Source organism: Rhinolophus ferrumequinum, chromosome 10 (assembly GCF_004115265.2).
Source record: "Rhinolophus ferrumequinum isolate MPI-CBG mRhiFer1 chromosome 10, mRhiFer1_v1.p, whole genome shotgun sequence".
Lineage (NCBI taxonomy): Eukaryota > Metazoa > Chordata > Mammalia > Chiroptera > Rhinolophidae > Rhinolophus > Rhinolophus ferrumequinum.
Genome location: NC_046293.1, coordinates 74,285,409 through 74,307,271, shown reverse-complemented (window position 1 = coordinate 74,307,271; position 21,863 = coordinate 74,285,409). Strand labels below are relative to the sequence as shown.

The 21,863-nt window shown below is 37.4% G+C and overlaps 1 protein-coding gene across 2 annotated transcripts in view; it reads left to right on the top strand.

The window, feature by feature from the left end:
* The window catches only part of LIN7A (lin-7 homolog A, crumbs cell polarity complex component), a 144,432-nt gene that overhangs the window by 109,100 nt on the left and 13,469 nt on the right, over positions 1-21,863 (top strand). Inside the window, exon 5 of one of the 2 annotated variants that reach the window (XM_033118336.1) lies at positions 688-1,114. The exons of the other annotated variant lie outside the window; for it this stretch is intronic. Within the exon in view, the coding sequence (XP_032974227.1) occupies positions 688-825 (138 nt within the window). The 3' untranslated portion in view covers positions 826-1,114. Of the gene's footprint in view, positions 1-687; positions 1,115-21,863 lie in introns of those variants that run through there. 2 annotated transcript variants of the gene reach the window in all.

Sequence of the window (21,863 nt, the reverse complement as noted above, 5' to 3'; positions counted from 1 at the left end):
GGTCATTGAAATAGGTGTAACAAATGCTTTTATAGTGACCAACCTCTAGAGTATTGCCGTTCTGATATAGTGCTTGCTGACCACCTTGGATGGTTTAAGCTCTTAAAGATGGTGTTTAAAATATTACATACATCCATATAATCAAACTGTATATTATGAATAACATCTTTTAAAGTACTTAAAAGTAGGTTATATACATTTTAACAATGCCTAATATTTATCATATGTTGAGCAAGAGGCAGTTTTCCTTCTGTAAATGAGAAACTGCATAACCCAATGGGTTTCCCGTAGTTACACAAAGAGTAGTTAATCCGAGGCAAGGACCTTGGGCATCTAACAACCAATCCAGAAGTCTTTTTAGTATAAATAATTCCAGTCAGAAGTATTTAATGAAAACAAATGACTCTGTAATGGAAGGGACAAAAAAATAAATAAATAAAAAGAGAAAAGATTAGCAAATGATCAAGTTATTTCTATTTACACTTAAAGTACTGTTTGGAGTAATTAATATGAAAGATTTTCAGAACATGCTATTCTGAACTGAGAACAAGTTTTGGAAGGAAGTGATTTGGAGGGCTGAAGTAAACCTTAACTACTTCAATACTCTCGGGAAATTTTTCTAATGCCCTACTTAAAAAAAACCAAAGAAACTTTTTTATGGATCTTTAAACATCTGAAAAGACATAGTGTCTTAGAAGTCAAAACAAAAGGAAATTTATACCAACTCAGTTATCACTGGGAGAGATTTTTTTTTTTCCCCTGTCCCTGAGCTCCACGAGAAATTTCCCATGGAACTTTTTACAAATGAGACATGGAATCACCTAACACAATTTTATAGAAAATACAGAGAGCTTTTGTGTATGGCTATTTCTTAAGTCAACCCTCAGTAAAAACTTAGAGCTGAATTCTTAATTAAAATGAAACATTAACAGGAGGTCAAAACGTTAAAGATGGAATTTATAGCTTTCCAATGATCTCCTTTTTACCCTTTTATACCCAAATGTTTCATCAACAATTTTGAGAAAGGACTAAAGGACTCTTTATAAAGGCAACAGCCAACGTGGAGCCAGCAGAGAAGGTCAATACATTTAGTATCGCAGTCCAGATATAAAAAAAACAAAAACAAAAACAAAAAACTCAATAGCATGGTACAATAGACCTAATTTAATAAGAATCTATGTGAAGCCCTGCTCCTATATCCAGAAAACTAGCTATCATGTGCAGAATCAGGAAAGAATGGCTACACATCAAAACCTGAAAGGAAAAAAAAAAAAAAACAGCCTGGGGGATTTCAGTTGATTTGAATAGGAATATGAGGAAAGTTGGCAGGAGAAAAACCCACGAAAAACATGTTAATATGATTGTAGGGACCATTAATACAGATGTTATCCACAGACATGGAAGGGGATTGGTCCAGCTCTTGAACGTGCTATTCAGCTAACATCCCATCGTGCTCCCATCCTGGTTCTACCCTTAGGAAGAACAGTAAACTAGTTCATAGATGAGCAGTCTTGCACACAATGAACATGTTAAAGGAGGACTTGAGTTGTGTAGGATAGAGAAGAGAACATTTAGGTGGTTGTCCTCAGCTGTCCTCCATTGAATGAGGCAGCAGATGGCAGAGCCAAGACCAGTGGGTAGAAATCACAAGGAAGGCAGATTTCAGCTTATTATAATAGAAAGCTTTGCAACACTTAGAGCTCTGTAAATAGGGAAAGATTGAGTCATAAAATAGTATGTGCCCATTGTTTGAATTTTTAATCGGAAAATAGAAGACCACCTGGCAAGAGTATTTCAACATATGTGTACTGTATAGAGCTGGAACAGTTGGCCCTGAGTTCCCTTATAACTCTGTAACTCTGGGATTCTACATCTTCAGGTAGGATTTTGCTGAGACTTCCATATTCTCTCTCTCTCTCTCTCTCTCTCTCTCTCACTCTCTCTCTCTCTCTCTCTCTCTCTCACACACACACACACACACACACACACACACACACACACACCACTTTATACAGGCAAGTAGACTCCACTAGTCTGTGTACATTACTAATAAGACATTTTTCTTGAACAGAAGAATTAGAAATCTACTATGATGTTATACTTTTTATTTATTTAGTACTTTACAATTTATGAACAGCATTCACATGAGATTCTCCCATTTGTTCCTCAAAACAGTGTCATGAAATGGGTAGGGACAGAGTTTGTTCTCTTCTTTCTCTCTCTCTCTCTCACACACATACACACACACACACATTTACACACACACACACACACACACACACAGAAATGGATACACACAAATGTGCACACAGACCCACGCCCAAAAACACACACGTGAAATAAATTTCAACCTTTATTGTGATCATTACTGATGCTTAGCAAATATAATAATTTATTATTTGAAAAGCCAATCCCAATGAAATCTGTAAACTCTGTGGATTGTGCCAATGTCACTTTTCTGGTTTTAATATTATATAATAGTTTACAAGATATTAATATTGAGGGAAGCTGAGTAGAGAGTGCTTGGGACCTCCCTGTACATTTCTTTTCAATTTGCTGTGAATCTATAATTATTCCCTAATAATATTTTTAAAGGGAGAAAGTCTAAAAGAATCAACCTGAAATATCCTACTGGTACTGAGGGAGAGAGTTCAGGTGGGGAGCAGGAAGGCAAGGGACAGAAAGATAAAACAAAAGCACGAGAATTTTAACTCTCATTAATAGTGAAAAGAGGCCTTCATTAGTGTCTGAAATCCAAGCATTGTTTTAGAGCGTCATTGGAGGAAAAATTGAAGTTAAGTTCGCCCAGCTCTGCAGTTAATCTTAAATAAAGGTGTTGCTACAGTGTATGCACACTATTAATTGAGTTTTAAGCATAACAGATGAATGAGTAAAAGTTTAGGGATCCAACAGGATAAATTGTTTTCCTGGAATCTGGCTTTTTTTTTCACATTTTATAAATAGTTATGCCAAGTTAAGGGTGAGTATTCACAGTCCAATTTATTTATTCAAAAAGACTCTTAGGTTTGGAATGAGGACAAAACAAAAATTAGTACTCTAGATTTGAGTGCTGTGAGGCTGCACCATCCCAGAGAGGAAATCTGTATTAAAACCTTATTTATCTGTTATCTGAACAAAGAGAAAACATAAATAAAAAGATTTTTTTAATTACTATGAAATGCTCTGTAAGATTTCTATGAAAATTTAAGCATCACATTAAAATGTGTGCTCCATTGATGACAGTAATTTTTGTTCATTGCCTCATCTTCAGTCTTAGAACAGTCCCGTACATAGTTAAAGCTGTACGTAGTTAAATTTTTTTGACCTCAAGGCACAGTTGTAAGCACTTTCTGTAATTAATTTATTATTTCCCCCTAATGATCTTTTGTGGTAGGTACTATTATTAGCTCTCTCATTTTACAAATGAGGAAACTGAGGAAGAGAGAGATCAATTAACTTGCCCGAGGTCATACAGCCACTGAATAACAGAGCTGGAGTTCTAACTCAGGCAGTCTGACCTTATTTGTCATAATTTAAGGGTAAATATGTATCTTAGCCATTAAATAAATTAGTCATTTCCTGCGTAATGTAGAAAAGATCAAGGTGTCTTCTCCTTTATGGGATTGCCTAAGTGCATTTTTGGTGGGGAGAGAGTCTAATTTTTTCTCAGATTCTCATAAGGACCTTTAAAAAATTGAGAACCATACCTTAAAATGGTAACATTTTGAAAAAGGAGGCGTTTACTTGAATTCACATGGCTCGGAATACAGAGGAGCACAGAGAGTTTGAATATGTTCCAATTGTTCCAAAGCTGCCTAACTTACCAGTCTGCCTTGTGCCAGGCACAGGAACTGCAGGGACCAGAGTGTGGCCTGAGCAGTCAGTTACAGCCCTGATCCACTCCCTCTGGAGGTCCACCTGGGCTGTTAGAGGGAAGCCCATGCAGACGTCAAGAGAGGGCAGGCAGAGCCTTAGCCTTCAGTTTCCCTCCAGGCCAGGCTTAACATGCCCACCTCAGTTCCAGGCTGAGGCCTCAGTCATGCTAATCTCGCATTCCCTTTCTGCCTATAGGACTCATTTCGAGATTCTTTACCTTTTTACCACAGCTGAGTGGGAGATTGTTTGGGTTATAGTTAAACTGGAGTGCAAGCTGGAATTTCAGTTAAGTGCTGAAAATTTGCGTTCACTGAGTGACATCATGTGACACTCCACTCACAATTGTGAAGGAGCCAAGTACAATGAACTTGTTTTATTTCAGTCACCTTTGGAATGGCACAAACAAGGCTGTGTCGTCTAGTATATTTTGCAACACTGAGCAGGTAGCATTCTGAGTCCCCTTCATTCTGAATTGGATCATGATAAAAGGTTGTTTCATTTAAAAAGTGGGACAGGGAAATGCTGTGCTATCCCAATAGAACAGGCAACAATAGCTCACAGGCTAGAATTGCTACATTCTCACCCTGTGATTTCATCCAGCAGGAATGGGCACCAGGTATATTAGCTCTCAGACACTGAGACCAACTTGAGCTTTGAATGTACGCGTAGATAGTGCTGATAAAGTTGAAAATGTATCAACGCCAGAACACATCAACATTTAGCCAGTGTTGAAGACAAATCTCTAAATGCTAGAAAGCATTCTGACACTTGGGGTCAGACTGACCTAAATTTCTATTTAGATTGCAGACAGTGGGTCTTCGACTCTTCAATTTAGTTGCCGGTACAGACTTTCTCATAGTTATTACCATTATTTTCTTACCATTTGTTGTTTGTGTTCTCCTCATGTTGTGCTATTTTAGCAACATTTTTATTCATTCAATAATTATTTGTATAGCAATTATGACGTGACAGCTGCTGAGCTAAGCTCTGGGTATAGATGGTGAACAACTCAGAAAAAGTTATAACCCTCCTGGAACTTTCAGCCTGGTAGAGGGTAAGAAAATGACAATAGTAAATATATACATATGACTGTATACGTAATTGGTGATATCAACCACTTATCCCATCTTAAAGGAAATGCCCCCAGTGATTCAGTCCATTCCACATTGGTCAGAATAATGAGATTTTCACTCCATGTATGTATTAGTTTCCTATGGCTGCTGTAACAAATTACCATAAACTTAGTGGCTTAAACAATAAAAATTTATTCTCTCATAGTTCTAGAGGCCAGAAGTTGGAAACCAGTTTGAGTGACCCAAACCCAAGGTGTGACCAGGGCTCTGCTCCCGCCAGAAGCACTAGAAGAGACTCCCTTTCTTGCTTCCTCCAGCTGTTGGTGGCTGCCTGCAGTTCTCGACTCGTGCCCATCTTACTCAAATCTCTGCCTCCCTAGGAACATTATCTTCTTCTCTTCTGGGTCAGATATCTTCCTTTACTTCCCTCTTGTAAGAACACCTGTGTTTGCATTTAGGGCCTACCAAGGTTATATAGGATAATCTCCTCATCTTAAGATCCTTAACTTAATCACACCCACAAAAATCATGTTTCCACATAAGGCAACATTTACAGGTGTCAGGGAATAGGACCTGATATCTCAGAGGGCCATTTTCCAGCCTTCTACAATATGTTAATATCCTAAATCCGGAAGGCTTACAAGTGTCTAGAACTAAGGAACGGGACCAGTTGTCCACAAGCCCTCAGCGTGTTCGTTTTCTACTCTCATCACATGGGCTGAGTATTTCCATTCTACTCCTGGATCTCATAATGCAAGTTCCTTCTTCCCCTCCCACTTTGGGTACTTTTCTTCTTTTACTTCTGCCTTTACAATCAATGAAGCCCCTAAGCCGCCTCTTCCTCCTTCCCGCAGCCCAACCCGGTCTAGTCTTTGGATGATGAAAAAATGCAGCCATCTCTTTCTGTGTCACACCCAAAGGCTGTCAGCTGTTTTTGAGTCCTTTTTTTGCTCCCTAGGGGAGAGCTAAGGAAGCAAAGGGAAGGAGAAGTACACAAAGAGCACAGATTAATACTTTACGATATAACAGTGCCTCATAATTAAATGCTTTGACAAGTGTTAAAAGGGAAAAAGGAGAAGAAAATAAGTGCCATGTAAAAGAATAAGAGACGCTACTCATAATAGTGTTCGGGATGGCCTCAGAGGGGTGGCATTTCAGCTGAGACTGAGGACAAGTTAGTCATCATCAGAAGAAAGACTTGTGAGAAGTTCCCCAGATAAGAAAGTCCATGACTTGCCACGTGGGAGTGGCTGAAAGAACAGAGTGACTGAGGCAAGGAGAGTCAGATAAGATGAGTGGAATAGTGGATTGGGAGCCAAATAAGGCACATTCTTATAGGTGCTACCAAAAAGGCTCCATTTTAGTTCTTTATTTTATTTCATTTCATTTTATTATTTCAATAGGAATCTCAATGTTGTTCATCAATTCTGAAATCTGGTGATATGCTAAGGATTTCTGATACCTTCTATGGCTGTGCACTAAGAAACAAAATGTATTTTTCTTTATTTTAGTATATTGTTTTTATTTCTTTATTGACATTTTCTTTCTATACCCTAAACTACTTTGACTAAGTTCTGGCATCTAATAACAATGTTAGAAGCTGTTTCTTTTTATTGTTACTTTTAACGGACATTGAAAACTTTTACTTTATTGTCAATTGATATTTTCAACATTTCAAATAAGACATTGCATTTCATTCTCATACTTTCTGAGGAGTTTAAGGTATTCTAACCACAAAATGATCATTTACTTTTAGACTCATTTCATCAACTGTAAAGCAGAAATAGCAATATCTTTCTCAAAATGCTGACATAAAAATTAACTAAAAGACAGTATAACACAATAACTGTTAATTATTATTAACTGTTAATGTAAATTCCTTTTCTTTAAGGCAGGTAATAATCCCCTTCCTATCTTACAGTTTTGCCTGCATATAGATTTAAATTCTCAGCTCAGATTAAGCCATTTCCTCTGTTCTCTGTTTATCTTCAAGAGACAGTAAAAGTCCCCCATTGAATATTCTAATTACGGAGACAGTTGGATCCCACGCATTGGCAGGTATTGACAAGTCACTGGACTTGTTGGCATCCATATGTCTGCAAAACTGATGTGATGACATATGTCCTATCTATCTTTGCTAATAGTTATGAGAGTAAAAGAAAATTAATAAATACAGCATTGGCAAAAATGAGGCTTTGTCTTTCCACAAAAACACAGCATTATTGCTGTATATTATTATTAGACAGATTTTTCACCACACTCCCAGATGGTTCTCTCCATATTTCCTACTACAACAAAGTCTTAACTTACAAACTAGAAAATATAAATAGAGTAGTCATTCTTCTTCTGTTGGTTGAGATATATGTGGTTCATCTCAAAGGAATACAGTGTTTGCCTTCAAATGCTAGGTCAAGTTCTGGTATCATTTATACTTTGTGGAACTCACCAAACCAAATTACCAGTTATTATTTTAACCATTAGTGGAAAAGCCAATTTCTATTTCCTAAAAGTTATGCTTTATGATTCGATTTAAGCCTAACATGCTTGAGAAGGAACATTCTTCTAACTTACTCAAAGTTAGGCATCAGCCTAAAGCAAAATTGGAACGTTGTTAATATACCAGTGTTCCAGAGGTATACCTAATGAAATGCAAACCAAGGTAAGTCTCAGAGTTTGCACAGTTTTCTATAATGGGGTTTGAATCTTGTCTTTTTGTTTGTTTGTTTTGTTTCCTGAAAGAAAAAAAGACATTGATATAGACAGGACTCAAATGACATGCCATAAACTATTTGTGATTATTGGGAGGGAGGTTCATGTGACATGCCCAAACTCTAGCTCAGTTGTTAGTTGCTGAGCCTCTGATATGGGAAAGTGCAGTGAGACAATCTTGGCAGTTGTGATGCCAGAACCACACCTAACTGAGTTTAGCCAAGAGCATGGCCTGTTTTAATGAAGTTGCATGGTGTGTCATTTTGAACCATAGGTCTTCCCGCCTTGGTTTGCTTTCTCTTCTCTCACAGATACAGAATCATTAGTTGGTCATTTTTATCACTGTCAACTTTACTTGGAAATGTAAATTACGTTACAGCCCTTCAGGGGCACTTCTCTCGAAAAGTAATGTTTCTATTAATAGGTGTACTTATTATCACCAACAACTATGTAAATGTAGCACAGCTTAAGATTTAAGAATGTAACTTTGAATACAACCCAAGGCATGAGACTTTATACATACTGGAGTAAAAGTCTGCCAATGTTGTAATTATGGTTTTGATGGAACATGAATTTAAATCACTGCCAGGCTGATATGCACCAGATTTGATCTCCTAGCCTCAGCCTAGCCTAGTTCACCACCTAGCACCTACATCGCAACTCAGCTTTTTCATTCTGAACTCATCACCACATGTGCAGTACTCAGTATGTATTTAGAAATGTAGCAAAATGTGACATCAGAAGAGTTCAGAATTCTAGATTTTCTCTGAGCTTCTACCTTTGAAAACCGAGGAAGCATGATACTATACTGGATTTGGTTTTGCAAAGGGCTCTCCTTGAAGTAGGAGAGATAAGTTTGCTACTTGGGTCCAAGAGGAGATTACACAAATGAATAGAGATGACTAAGTGGGAATTGTGGCAATTTTGAGAGGAAATGACCCATTACAGTTCCAGCCAGTTATTGCCATTGGGGAATGTGGACTGTGTTGGCAGATAATCCAGAATGAAACAAAACACCTACTGGCTTTGTAGAGGAGATGATATATTAGTAGAATCTTAAAAAATAAGTAGTAGTTATCTATGGAAATGTCAGAGTGGGTGGATTGATGGAGGGATACTACACACAAAAGGTACAACGCAAGAGATCTGACAATTAAGTTCAAGCACTTGTTGCAATGATGTTGCTAACCCTTTTTGATATCAGAGTGATTATTCATTATGAATTTGTACCAACTGGATAAACAGTTAACCAAGTTTACTGTTTGGAAGTGCGGAAAATTCTGTGTAAGAAAGTTAGACGACCTGAACTTTTCGCCAATAATTCATGGTTCTTGCATCATGACAATGCACCAGCTCACATGGCACTGTTTGTGAGGGAGTTTTGAGCCAGTAAACAAATAACTGTATTGGAACACCCTCCCTGCTCACCTGATCTCGCCCCCAATTACTGCTTTCTTTACCCAAAAATAAAAGAAACATTGAAAGGAAGATATTTTGATGATATTCAGGAAATCAAGGGTAATATGATGACAGCTCTGATGGCCATTCTGAAAAAGAGTTCCAAAATTGCTTTGAAGGATGGACTAAGCACTGGTATCGGTGCGTAGCTTCACAAGTGGAATACTTCGAAGGTGACCGTAGTGATATTCAGCAATGAGGTATGCAGCACTTTTTCTAGGATGAGTTTGTGAACTTAATTGTCTGAACTCTATGCACAAACATATAAAGAACAGCATGATGTTTATAGCTAAAGAGTAAGGCAAAGTGTAGTGATATTGGGTTGGAGGGATCGTAATGGTCTGTGTCACAGCGGGCCCCATAAGCCATGAGAAGTAGCCAGGACTTATTATTTGAAGGGGTAGGAAATGGAGACCATAACGTGGTTTTGTTCTGGCAACAGCCAGCATGTGGGTATGGGAGTATGTGAGGGAGTGGAGGAAAAATCGGAGGTGAGGAGATCAACTAAGAAACTCTTAGGAGTTTTGGAGAGACATGGTAAATGTCTTAACTGCAAGAAGAGTATTTAGGATAGAGAGAAAGGAAGAATTTGGAAACTATACATTTTGGAGGTAATGGTACTATAATCTTGACCTTGTGATTGATTAGATGTGAGATTAAAAGAGAATTACCAAAGAAGTCCCAAGTTTCTGGCATGGATCCTGTCTCCTATTGATACAGGAGAAAAGGTTCAAGTGAGAAAATGAGGAACTCAATACTCAGCACTTTGTGATATCTGTGGGTCATCCAGATGAAAGTATACAAAATAGAACAATTTCATCTAGTTTTGTAGAAGGGCAGGGATTTTAATTTAGTTTTGCCTTTTAAGAAGGTGTTAATTTAAAATGACTTAACTGAGTTCTAGCAAACTAACGGCATTTGAAAGTAGAAACCTTTTTTTTTTCCTACTATGTAAACTTTTCACTAAATTACATTTGTCTTAACCAGAGTTTCTCAAAATACAGTTGGTATTTTGAACTGGATGTAATGTTTTGTGGAGGAGGCTGTTCTGTGCATTGTAGGATATTCAGCAGCATCCCTGGTCAGTAACACTCCCCACTCCAGCAGTGACCATCAAAATGCCTCCAGATATTGTCAGCTGTCCTCTGAGTAGCATAGTCACGCCTGAGCGAGAACCATTATCTTAAAATAAATTAATCCAATTTCATGGGAACTGATACAAACCAAATAGGAGCTGCACTATTCAAATCTGAATTGCATACATTATACCTTTTACGGCATGTGTGACTAGAATGGACTTCTACCAAATCATAGCATGTAGGGAATTCCACAAATGAGGACCATTCTGGAAAAGACTTCATCCAAAGCTGTTTCTGAATTGCAATTTATGTGAAGGAGAGCCGTGCCGTTGACCGTATTTACCATAGATGACAAAGGCAAAGAGATTGACAGCTCACCATTATTGAATCTGTCTCTATAGGCAAACAGTATTTTAAGAATATCACTTCAAAGGCTTCAATCAGAGTGCCAAAAAAATAATTATCAATCATGTGCCATACCTGGCAATGGGAAAGGAACATCATACTCTAAAGGGACTTACTTTTATCTAATTCTCCTAGAAATACCAAGTTAAGTTTTTTATAAATAGAAGTGGCTTGATTACTCATAATTTGTCTTAGCTTTAGCTTTGGGTGGTTTGTAAGAAATATTGTGCCCGTATATCATAAACAGAAATATGCGAAGGCCTCACCACTTTTCTGCCTAAGTGTAGAAAGTATAGTACCTATTTGACTACTTAATAAAGTTTGTCACTGATGTCTACAGGTAACCTCAGAGCTCTCTGAGTTTTATAATGGGTCTGAAATGTGGCTGGTCATCAGGCTAGGAGGGGGACAGCTGCTAATCCTGAAATCTGCTTTATTTTCGTGTCCGTGATCTGTTTAAATTTTTTCAGTTTATATGAAATCATCATTATCATGTAGCTATTCACTCCTAAGCAGTCGAAGAAGCAACTTTAAATATCACTGCCCCTGCTATAGCAATTTAGACAGAGCTAATTACCACGCGTAGCCATTACACACACCATTTCACACAGGTCCTATTTTATTAGATGAAATTGGCAGGAGGGCTAATGCAAAGCTGTATGATGTTAGTTATCACATCACACATCATTTTAGGATGTCCATATTTGCAGGTGTTAAAATATGATTTCCTCCATTTGTATTGAATGTAATGTTGCACCTATTTGGAGTGTTCCATAAAGAAGCCCAATCACTTTTAACCTGCTTGGCCTCTCATAAATTTACTTATTTTTTAAGAAAATCATCAAGGATTTAATTATGTGCAACAGTAGGCACATTTGATTATTCTATGGATAAAACAAATCAAATATAGTCATTTAAATTCCCTGTGATTCACTTTCAATTATTTATAGGAATGTGGGGATCTGAGTCAAAGTTTTAACTATTTTTGTTATGTTACAACCAACCTAACCACAATCATCCGCTTTCACTAATAGACCCGTTGCTCAGTTATTTCACCAAGCCCTTAGCTTGAGAGATATTAAATAGGGCAGTAAGGTGCCAGAGTATACATAAATGCCCTGTGTCTAGAGCACATATGTGACCAAACAAGATTATATATCGCATTTCCTGGACATAGTCTTAATAGTCATTCATTCATTCACTCAAAAAGTGTATATTAAACATCTCTAGCGTTTAGGTAATATTTGAGGCAGTCAGGATCCTTTGGTGAAAAGAAAAAAAAGAGAAATAGTCTTTCCTTCATGGAGCTTATTCCAGTAAGGTAGATAAGCAATAAACAAAACAAATGAATAAATAGATATAATATTAGACAGTGGCAAGAAAAGAGTAATTGAAATTAAAAGAAAAAAGAGACATCAGTTCAGTGTAAGGAGGATAGGAGGTGCCAGGGTACGGAAGGGGAGCGTGTGGTTCTGGGCAGGGGAGCTTCAGTGAGAAGGTGAGGACTAAAGGAGATAAATGGGTGAGCCACATGAATATCTAGAGCAGAACATTCCATCCAGAGGAAAGAGTCAATGCAAAGTCTCTAAGATGGAAAAGCACTGGCATATTGGAGAAGCAACAAGGAAGCTAGAGGTGTGTTCAGTGGTGGTAGCTCACTTTTTTTTTTTTAATTTTTAAAGTTTTTGCTAATTTTTTTTTAAATGCAACTTTAAAAAAATATATCTTCTACTTAATATATACTATGTTTCCCCGAAAATAAGACCTAGCCGGACCGTCAGCTCTAATGCATCTTTTGGAGCAAAAATTAATATATGACCCGGTCTTATGTTATGTTTTACTATAAGACCGGGTCTTACATTATTTACTTATTTACTTATTTTACTTTAAGACCGGGTCTTACATTATTTTTTGCTCCAAAAGACTCTTTAGAGCTGATTGTCCCACTAGGTCTTATTTTTGGGGAAAGAGGGTATGTCACTACATTAAAATGGTAATTTTAAAACCCCCAAACAATAGATTGAGAAATAAAGCAGGCAGCCCCCCAAATGTAATAACAAAGTTGATAACAAAAGTAACAGAAGAAGTTTCCTTTGAGAACTCCCAGGCTAGGCATTTGCTACACACTCTAAATGCATGAGCTATTTATTTCTCGCACACTAATTCAATGTACTTTATGGAGTTTGAGGAGTAATTTGATAACTTCTCTGAATCTTAGTTTCCACATTGCTGAGAAATGGTAATATTCATGGTTTCCTCGTTTCATGTTTTGATGTTTAAATGGCATAACTTAGTTCCTGACACATAGTAAGTACTAAATAAGTATTAGTTGGGATCATTCTTACTAGTTCATAATAAAAGCATCAGCCATTGGTTTAAGTTAAAAAATCGCTGTTTTTTTTTCTCAGAGAAGTGACAACATAGTTGTTATAGATTTGTTGATGAACATTAACCAGTCTGTAAAACTTAGATATATTTTTATTCATTCATTTGGCAAAATATTATTGGGCCTGGCGTTGTCTTAGTAACTGTGAAATAAGAAATAAATGCCCCTGATTTCACGCTTATAGATATGGGGGGAAATAGGCAGGAAGAAGATTATCTTTCTAACACAAGTTATTTTGGGTTCCGTAGGAAATCATAGAAGGGGCACGTAACTGAGGCATGGGAGGACCAGGGATGGTTCCGCCTGTGGAGGAAATTCACAGGCAGGTATGTGTTCCCTAGGTGATTGGAGGCAGGAAGGAAGGTGAAAGAGCCACAGCCACCTCTGAGGGACAATACCAGAATCCAGACACTAGAAAAAATTGCAAATTCTTCTGCTGGGAGCCTTAAGAGTTGGCAAAGGAGGCTGAAAATAAAAGCAGGGGCCAGGTCGTAATGAGGCATACTGGGCTAAAGACTTTGGACTGTATCTGAGCAATACAGAGACTCAGAAGGATTTTAAGCAAGGGATGAGAGGATCAAATTTTGCATTTTAGAACATAGTTACTATGATTGCAATGTGAAAAGTGGTTTAGAAGGAACCAGAATTAGAGGCAGGCCAACCAGACGTAGATATCACTTAATGTTTGGTGAGAGAAAAACCTGATTTCATTATGCAAAGAATAGCTTTTTTTGTTGTTGTTATAACACACTGTTATTTGGGGGAAAGCGGGGGCGAAGATCAATAATAATCACAGCAAAGAAGAAATATAAAGCCAACTCATTTCATTTTCAAAAAACATTCCAAGGTCGAATGATTTGTAATTCTCTCTGGGATCTCACATCTATCAAGCTCAAAATCACTGCAGTTTTTCATCTTAGGATCCATTAAATGAAAAGCAAAAATTTAAACACGCAGTATTTCATAATTCTTTCTCACCATTTCTCAATCAAACATCATTCCCTGAAAACTTGGATTTGTAACATTCACACTTAAACATGAATGATCTACCAGGCCATATAACTGAAATGCTAACACGGATAAATAAACAACTGAGAGGAAATGGAGGAAAGGCAAACTCAGGTTTCAACAAATTAATGATACCAGGAGAAAAAACATTCAGTCATGATTGCTCAAACAGAATTTTGGTGGCATTCTCTTATAATTAGGGTTTTAAAGCGCCCACAGACCACACTTTTACATTCATAATTTCTGAGGTAATGCAGCTAAAAACCCCTTCATTTCACCTAAATTACCCAGGTAATTACAGTTATAATTTATTTTTGCTCAAATTACTTCAAAGCAGTGCCTCAAAGCACTTTTTAAACAAAATTACCCTTTGTCCCACATTCTCCAATTTGTTCTACAAAGACTTTCCCTCTGTTTTTCCTCATGATACCAGGCTATTGTATTAACACAAATTATACAAGAAATGTGTGAGTATATCCTTATAAAATTTCTAAATAATTCATTATGAAAAGACTGAAATCAGATTAAAAAGAAACATTCCTTTAACCATTTCCCTTGCTTTCACTCCATTCCTTTCCCCCCATAAAGAATCGCTACGATAGTGTGTATTTATCCAAACATTTTTCTTCGGACTCACGTACACACACACACACACACACACACACACACACACACACATTCGATTATTTATTTTTAGGTACAGACATATGAGACATACACAGTAGTGCATAAGAGGTTAGGCTTAGAGACAGATTTGTTAACCATTAATAGTGTGCCCGTGGAAAGTTATTATGCCTCAGTTTCCTCATATATAAAATTGAAATGAGAACATCACATACCTCACCAGGTTGTTAGGAAGAGTAACTATTTTGATAAATTTAAAGCACTTAGTACCTGATAGTAGACACTCAATGAATGTTAGTTGTTGTTATTTTAAGGAATTTTTTTTAATGCACTGATATTTTCATATACTTATTCTATACTTGATTTCTCAGTTAGAATTATGTCTTGATATCTTGCCTTGTCAGTACACTACATACTTAGGTTTTGTAATGTGCTCTGTAGCATTCCATTGTATGTGGTACCATTGTTAATTTAACCATGCCCCTATTGATGGATATTTAGTTTGTTACCCAATTGGCATTTTTGTTGTGTTTTGTTATTGTGAACACTGCTTCAGTGAAAATCTTTACGTATGACTTTTTCTAAGGTGAATACTGATATGTGGCAAGCCAGGTTAAGAGGATATAGGCATAATTTATTTTAATAGATACTGCCAAATTGGCATCCAATTTATACTTCTATGTTGTATAAGAATATAAATGAATTTCACCAAATCCTTGGCAATATACTATGAATTTTTTAAAAATAAGTGAATCATTTTTATCCCATTCTGGATTTAATCTGTACCTCCCTACCTAATGGTAAAGCTGAGCATTGCTTACCTGAGAATTTTATGAGCGGGAGCTAGTATTACAAAATTCTGGCAGGAATAAATTAGGCATGTATAGTATAAAAAAGAACTCCAGTGTGATTTGGGGTATGAATGAGAGGAACAGTCTTAGAAAGTGAAGTTGGAGAGGCCATCTGGGAGTAGAAAGTGAAGGTCCTTTTAGGCCATCGTAAGGGGTTACTGCTTTATTTTGAGCAAGAAGATGACATAATGGAGACTATGTACTATTTGCAATGGATTTTGAATGATGGCTGGAGGTTTACTAAGACAGGAGAATAGAGAAAGGACATTCTAGGCTGAAGGAATAAAATTGAGAGATTGTGGCAACATGAAGATACATGGTACATTCAAAAGCATGGCATTGCTCCTATATTGAAGATGAATATAGAGAAATAGAATTGGACTTGTCTGTTTGAGGGAAGTGCTTTGTATGCTGTGGGACATTTTAATTTTCATTCCTAGAAAATGAGGAAATATTCACGGGCTAAGGGAACCTACATTTATTGGGTGCATTCTGTGGGCCAGATTTAGTACGTGGCCCTTTACATGGGTATTTCATTAAATCATAAATGGCATCTTTAATGAAAATGCTATTTGCACTGCTTTGCCTGTGTGGGAACTGAGGCTCAGGGAAAAAAAATAACTTGCCCTCAATCATACAGCTGTCATCCTTGGGCCAGAGGTTCCAAGCCAGCTCTTCCCCGGATTAGTTAGGTAAAAGCTGGGGGAGTCCTGTGAGCTGTGCTGGGGACTGAGGAGAAATAGTCCACGAAACACAGTCCGTGCCCTCAAGGACAGTGTCTCTCAGACCTGTGTTTTTTCTGCTCTTCACCGGATTTTTCAGCCAGGGCATGGAAAAATCAAGAATCCGGAGAAGAGTTTAGATAAGAGAGAAGCTAGAGGATATTTTAAAATCCAGACAAGAAATTGTAAGAAATGAGAGGGAAAAGAGGGTGAAATGAGATGGTAAATGGGGAATGAATATCAACCAGTACTGGTGGTTAATTGGGTGTGGGTTCAAGGAACAGTGAAAGATATCCCCAGGGTGTCTAATTTAGGTGGCTGCATGGCTAGTGACAGCACAAACCAGAGAGGAGGGGTGACAAGGACCTTTGGAGGTTAGAGCCAGGGAGAGCATTTAAAATAAGTTTTATTTCATGGACTTAGCTGAAAAATCTTAGTGTAAGTCATTGGTGACAAATCCAAAATATATTCTGTGGATGTACTTCTAATTGGAAAAGACATTTACATACAGAGCCAGAAAGATTTTATAGATGGTAAATCTGAAATAGCCTTTAAATTTTCACTTCTCCCTCAAGAAGCCATCTGTAAGGTTGAGGCTCTGCAATTAAGTTAAATGTTGTAACTGTTATTAATGTTTATTATTCATGGTACAAGCAACACAAAGGTTCCTGCTGCTTTACACTTCCCAAGAAACACATTTGACAGCTCTGGACGCAGACAACTTCTTTCTAGATTTGTTATGTTTCTCTTTCATGCTTTATATTAATTGCCTGGGCATCTAGGATTCACAAGTTAAATAATAAAGTGTACCCTCTGAAGGGTTTGATTGAATAATTTCAGGAAGCTGTTATTGTCTCCATGACACCCTTCCGAAAATTATGGTCTCTTTGAGATCACTAGAATAAGATACTGAAGGAAAAAGAAAAACAACTATTGTGCTTGACAGAGTAGTTCTGCAGCATAACACATGCTGTCATTTAGGAAGAGAAGATAGGATGATGTATTCCATGCTGATTAGTAAAATAAGATTTCCCAAAAACTTCTTATAGGCTAATCTTTTTTTGTAAGTTGAAAAATTTCATAGAACCTTCCAGCATTAACCCTGTTTCCACTAGGAGAACAACCCACCTGCCATAAAAATCAGTGAGGACAATTTGATGGGTGGGCTTCGGTGTTTGTCTTCAGGGATCTCAGCTAGTGTCCAGTTATGCAGCACTGGTTCATCGACATTTAACAGCCCTCACCTGAATCTGGGGACTCCTTCCAAATTAGCTTTGCCATCTTAAGCACAGCCCATCATCCTGGGGATTCTGCCGTGACAGAAGGCGATAATGCATCTTTAGGGTCTTGGCAGAATTGCAGTGAGTAAAAACAATATGGGTGCCCTCAAACCTACTCTTTCAAAGCTTTCTCTTAACTCAGATAGATCTCTCCTTTCCTTCCCCTTCCTCATGCCAACCTTTGGTATTCAGTCGAATCATCCCTTTGATAAAATCACTTCTCTTCCAATCCACTGAGAATTCAAATTCCACAGGACTACTGATTAAAAAAAATAATAATAAAATAAATATTTATTGAAAAAATATCATATACCAGGTACTTTCTGCACTCTTTAACCTTTGTAACACCTATCTGTATCTTAATAGGTGACCAACTGTCTGGGTTTGCCTGGGACTAAGGCATTTCCTGGGATTTTCAGTGCTAAAATGGGGACTGTATCTGGGAACTGAGGCACAAAGAAGAGAGGTCATTTTCTAAAGGTCGCACTTATCTTCATCAGTGATTTGTCTACTGATTACACCCCGATCCTCCTGACCCCAATTCCTGGCCTTTCTGCCCTGTCATGCTGGCTGTACCAAGGATTGGTTTGATGAGTGATTTGATTAAGGAGAGGCACTCAGTTTTAGTGACAGATGTATTTGCATGTTTCAGAGGAGCTATAGTAGTGGTAAGTAGGGGGAAGGTAGTTGTTGGCGGGTGTGTGGGGGATGGTGGTTACCACACCCCCACAACCCCTCCCCAATGCCAAACCAGACCTGGAAGCAAATATTGAGAATTAGCAGTTTGGACGTTTCTGTTTCTGAACATTTGCAAGGGGCCCTGCTCCTTTGAGGATTAGTGTCACGGTGTCGTGGTTGGTAGATGTGGGCAGGCTCAGCATGCATTTTAAAAGCACAAATCAGTGTGAATCGTTAATGGGAAACTTCCCTGTAATATCAGCTTTCTGGATGAAACCTATAACTCAAAAATTAACAGACTGATTTACAGATCTCGTTACCTAGGAATATTTTCCCGTGCAGCTTTGTTCTGTTTTCAGATCTCTAGGGCTCACATTCATACTCCTGAAGATGGTTGTGTGTGTGAGTATATGTGTATACACATGTTTATATATGCACATATGTGTATATGTATGTGTATATGTATACACACATATGCGTGTGTGTATATGCACATGTGTATACCTTTATCGTGTGTATGTGCATGCGTGTGTATATGTGTTTGTATGTATTTGTGTGTATTTAATCTTCATTCCACGCAACTATCAGGAATTTTTTTCCTCCTTTTTGTGCCAGAACATCAAGGGTTGGGCAGAGTTACTTGTAAAGCATCAAAACTGAAATGTAGCAGCTACATTTGTTTCCAATTTTAGTCTCAAGATCTGAAAGGTGAGCTGAGATCAACCAAATGTGATTTCGGGCACTGATTTTTTTCTAACGCGTTTGCTCACTCTAGGTTTTCTGACCCGTGGGTCTACTGCTAACACTGCACTCTTCACTTTCATGGTTCAAAATTTTTTGTATTTATAACTACTCTCACAGGATAAAATTATGTGTAATTATATACAATTTTTTCCCCCCATTAAACTGCTGTTTTGTAGTGTTTGGTTATTTTATGATATTCCTGTTCAAGTTCACTCACATTTTGCATGCTCCATGAAGTGACTCTCCTGCATACTCTTCATTTCCTTAACAAAGTGTGACGCTGTGGAGGGCCTGAGAGGAAGTTTTTCATGAATAATGATCATTTGTAATTAGCGTATCAATTGTATGCATGGAAATGATGCTTCTAAATTACCTGACTGTGATTAGAAGCGGTCGATTTACCAAGTTGTTTTAAACATTCTTCCAACAAACTCCATGCACTGTTGATTTACTTAGTAAACTTTTGCTTCCTAGATAATATGAAGGAACATTCTACCTACTGCAAAGGCAAATTTTATTCTGTTGTTGCTGTTGCCCTTAAGCACCTGAACCCCTACAGAAAGATTATCAGAAAGGAAACAGTTCAACAAAGAGTTAACATTTGTTGGGTACTTTTTAAGGGTCAGATGCTTTTCCAAGTGCTCTGTGTATATTAAATTTAATACCTGTAATGATTTATGATACTCATTTTACAGATGAGGGGATTGAGGCTTGGAGATACTAAGCAGCTAGTCTCACTCACAAAGCTGATAAGTGAAGATGCTCAAATTCAAACCCAGGCAGTACTGGCTATGTAGCCTAATTAAAAAATTAAAAATAAAACTAAAACATACACACACACACACACACACACACACACACACACATAGAGAGAGAGATGGTTTATTCATTGACTAAGTATTTATTGAACACACAATAATAAGACTCATCTTATCCTTGGATAGTCTAGTGACAGTAGAATGATTGTAAACTGATAAATTACAGTGCACTGAAATAGATATTAACATTTAGGCAGGAACAAAGTACTATGGAAAGGCATTAGCATAATTTTTCAAGGGATAAATGTGCTACTTTTTATACACTTACCACTTTTCTTCAGCATAAGATAATGAAGTACATTTAAAACAGGAAATTAACATATTTGAGAGGAGGAAAGGATCAAAGAATCGTGTTTTTTCTGACTGCATCCTGTAGCTTGTGCAGAGATATTCCATTATTATTATTTTTTTGAGATATCCCATTCTTCATGAAACACCCAATCAATATATATATATATTTTTAGGGACCAAAAAATGCTGACTGTAGAGCTACACCAAGGCAAAATTATCAGATTTTCTCACCTACCCAGCCCTCTTTTCTGGAGTTACATTGTAGGGATGGCATTTACTATTTGGGTTAGCTACAGTCTAGCGCACTGTATCCAAATAGTAATTTGCACATCAGTGAATGGCTGACTGACTGTACTGGAGTTTTACAAAGTCACATATTCCCAGGTCATCTCACTGTGGATTTTGATATGCCAAGTCTGGAGTACAGCCTAGGTCTCTATATTTTATGAGTGCCCCAGTTGATTCCTATGTACGTACATCCAGGTTTAAGAATGCCTGGTCTCAAAAACCATGAATAGGGAAAGCCAACCATATGATACTTATTTTCACTTCAGTATCTTATTGAAGGCTATGGATTGGTAGGTAAAAGCCTACACTCCAGAAACAGATCCCTCTCAGTTCAGTTCCATCTGTTCCACTAACTACCTGGGCACCTAGGATAAATTTCTTAAGCTTTCCATTACCTTTCTTATATGTTGCTGTGAGGATTAGATATAATGCACACATAGCAGCTAGCAGGGTCTTACACTTCATAAGTGCTCACTAAATGTTAGGGTATACATACATACACCTATTCACATGTATAGACACACACCCTTAAAATATCAAAACACCTTCATAGCTAAAATCAAAACTATCCTAAGAACAAAATGAGCAATCATTACCTCTGTGGAAAAGGCGTAGGTCTGTCTCTGGCTATATTGGTCCTTTTCAAAGCTGAGAATCATAACCCAGTAACAGTGAGCCCTTCATGTAGCCTCATGCAGCTCCTTCACTGGCCAACTCACACCGTTTAAAACTAGGAGTTGACAGATCTTGTCATTAGCTCTTAATCTTTCACATAACGCAAAACCCGACCTGCCATGGTCTGGATCAGTTAATCTAGAAAAGCAGAATGAGGTTGTTGAAAAAGCAGTCATCAAGAATCATGAGTATGGAGGTTCCTCAAAAAATTAGGAATAGAATTACCGGACAACACAGTAATCCATCTTCTGGGTATCTACCCCCAAAATTTTGAAAACATTTATCCATAAAGATGTAAGTACTCCTATGTTCATTGCAGCATTATTCATGGTAGCCAAGACACGGAAACAACCAAAGTGCCCTTTGATGGATGATTGGATAAAGAATATGTGGTACATGTCATAGATACAATGGAATAATACTTGGCCATAAGAAAAGATGAAATACTGCCATTTGTGACAACATGGATGGATCTTGAAATTATCATGCTAAGTGAAATAAATAAGACAGAAAAAAATCAAGAACCGTATGACTTCACTCATATGTGGGATATAAAACTGAAAGCAACAAATGAACAAGACAAACAAATGAAAACTCATAGACACAGATAACAGTGTAGTGATTACCAGAGAGTAAGGGGGGAGGAGGGTGGTAGAGAAGGATAAAGGGGGCCAAATATGTGGTGATGGAAGGAGAACTGACTCTGGGTGGTGAACACACAATACAATATATAGATAATGTATTATAGAATTGTACACTTGAAATCTGTATAATTTTACTAACCAAAGTCACCCCAATAAATTTAATTTAAAAAAAGGAAAAAAATGAAAGAAAAAAAAAGAATCATGAGTTCTAATCCAGCCTTGCAACTAACAAATTTATAAAATGGACCAGGTCA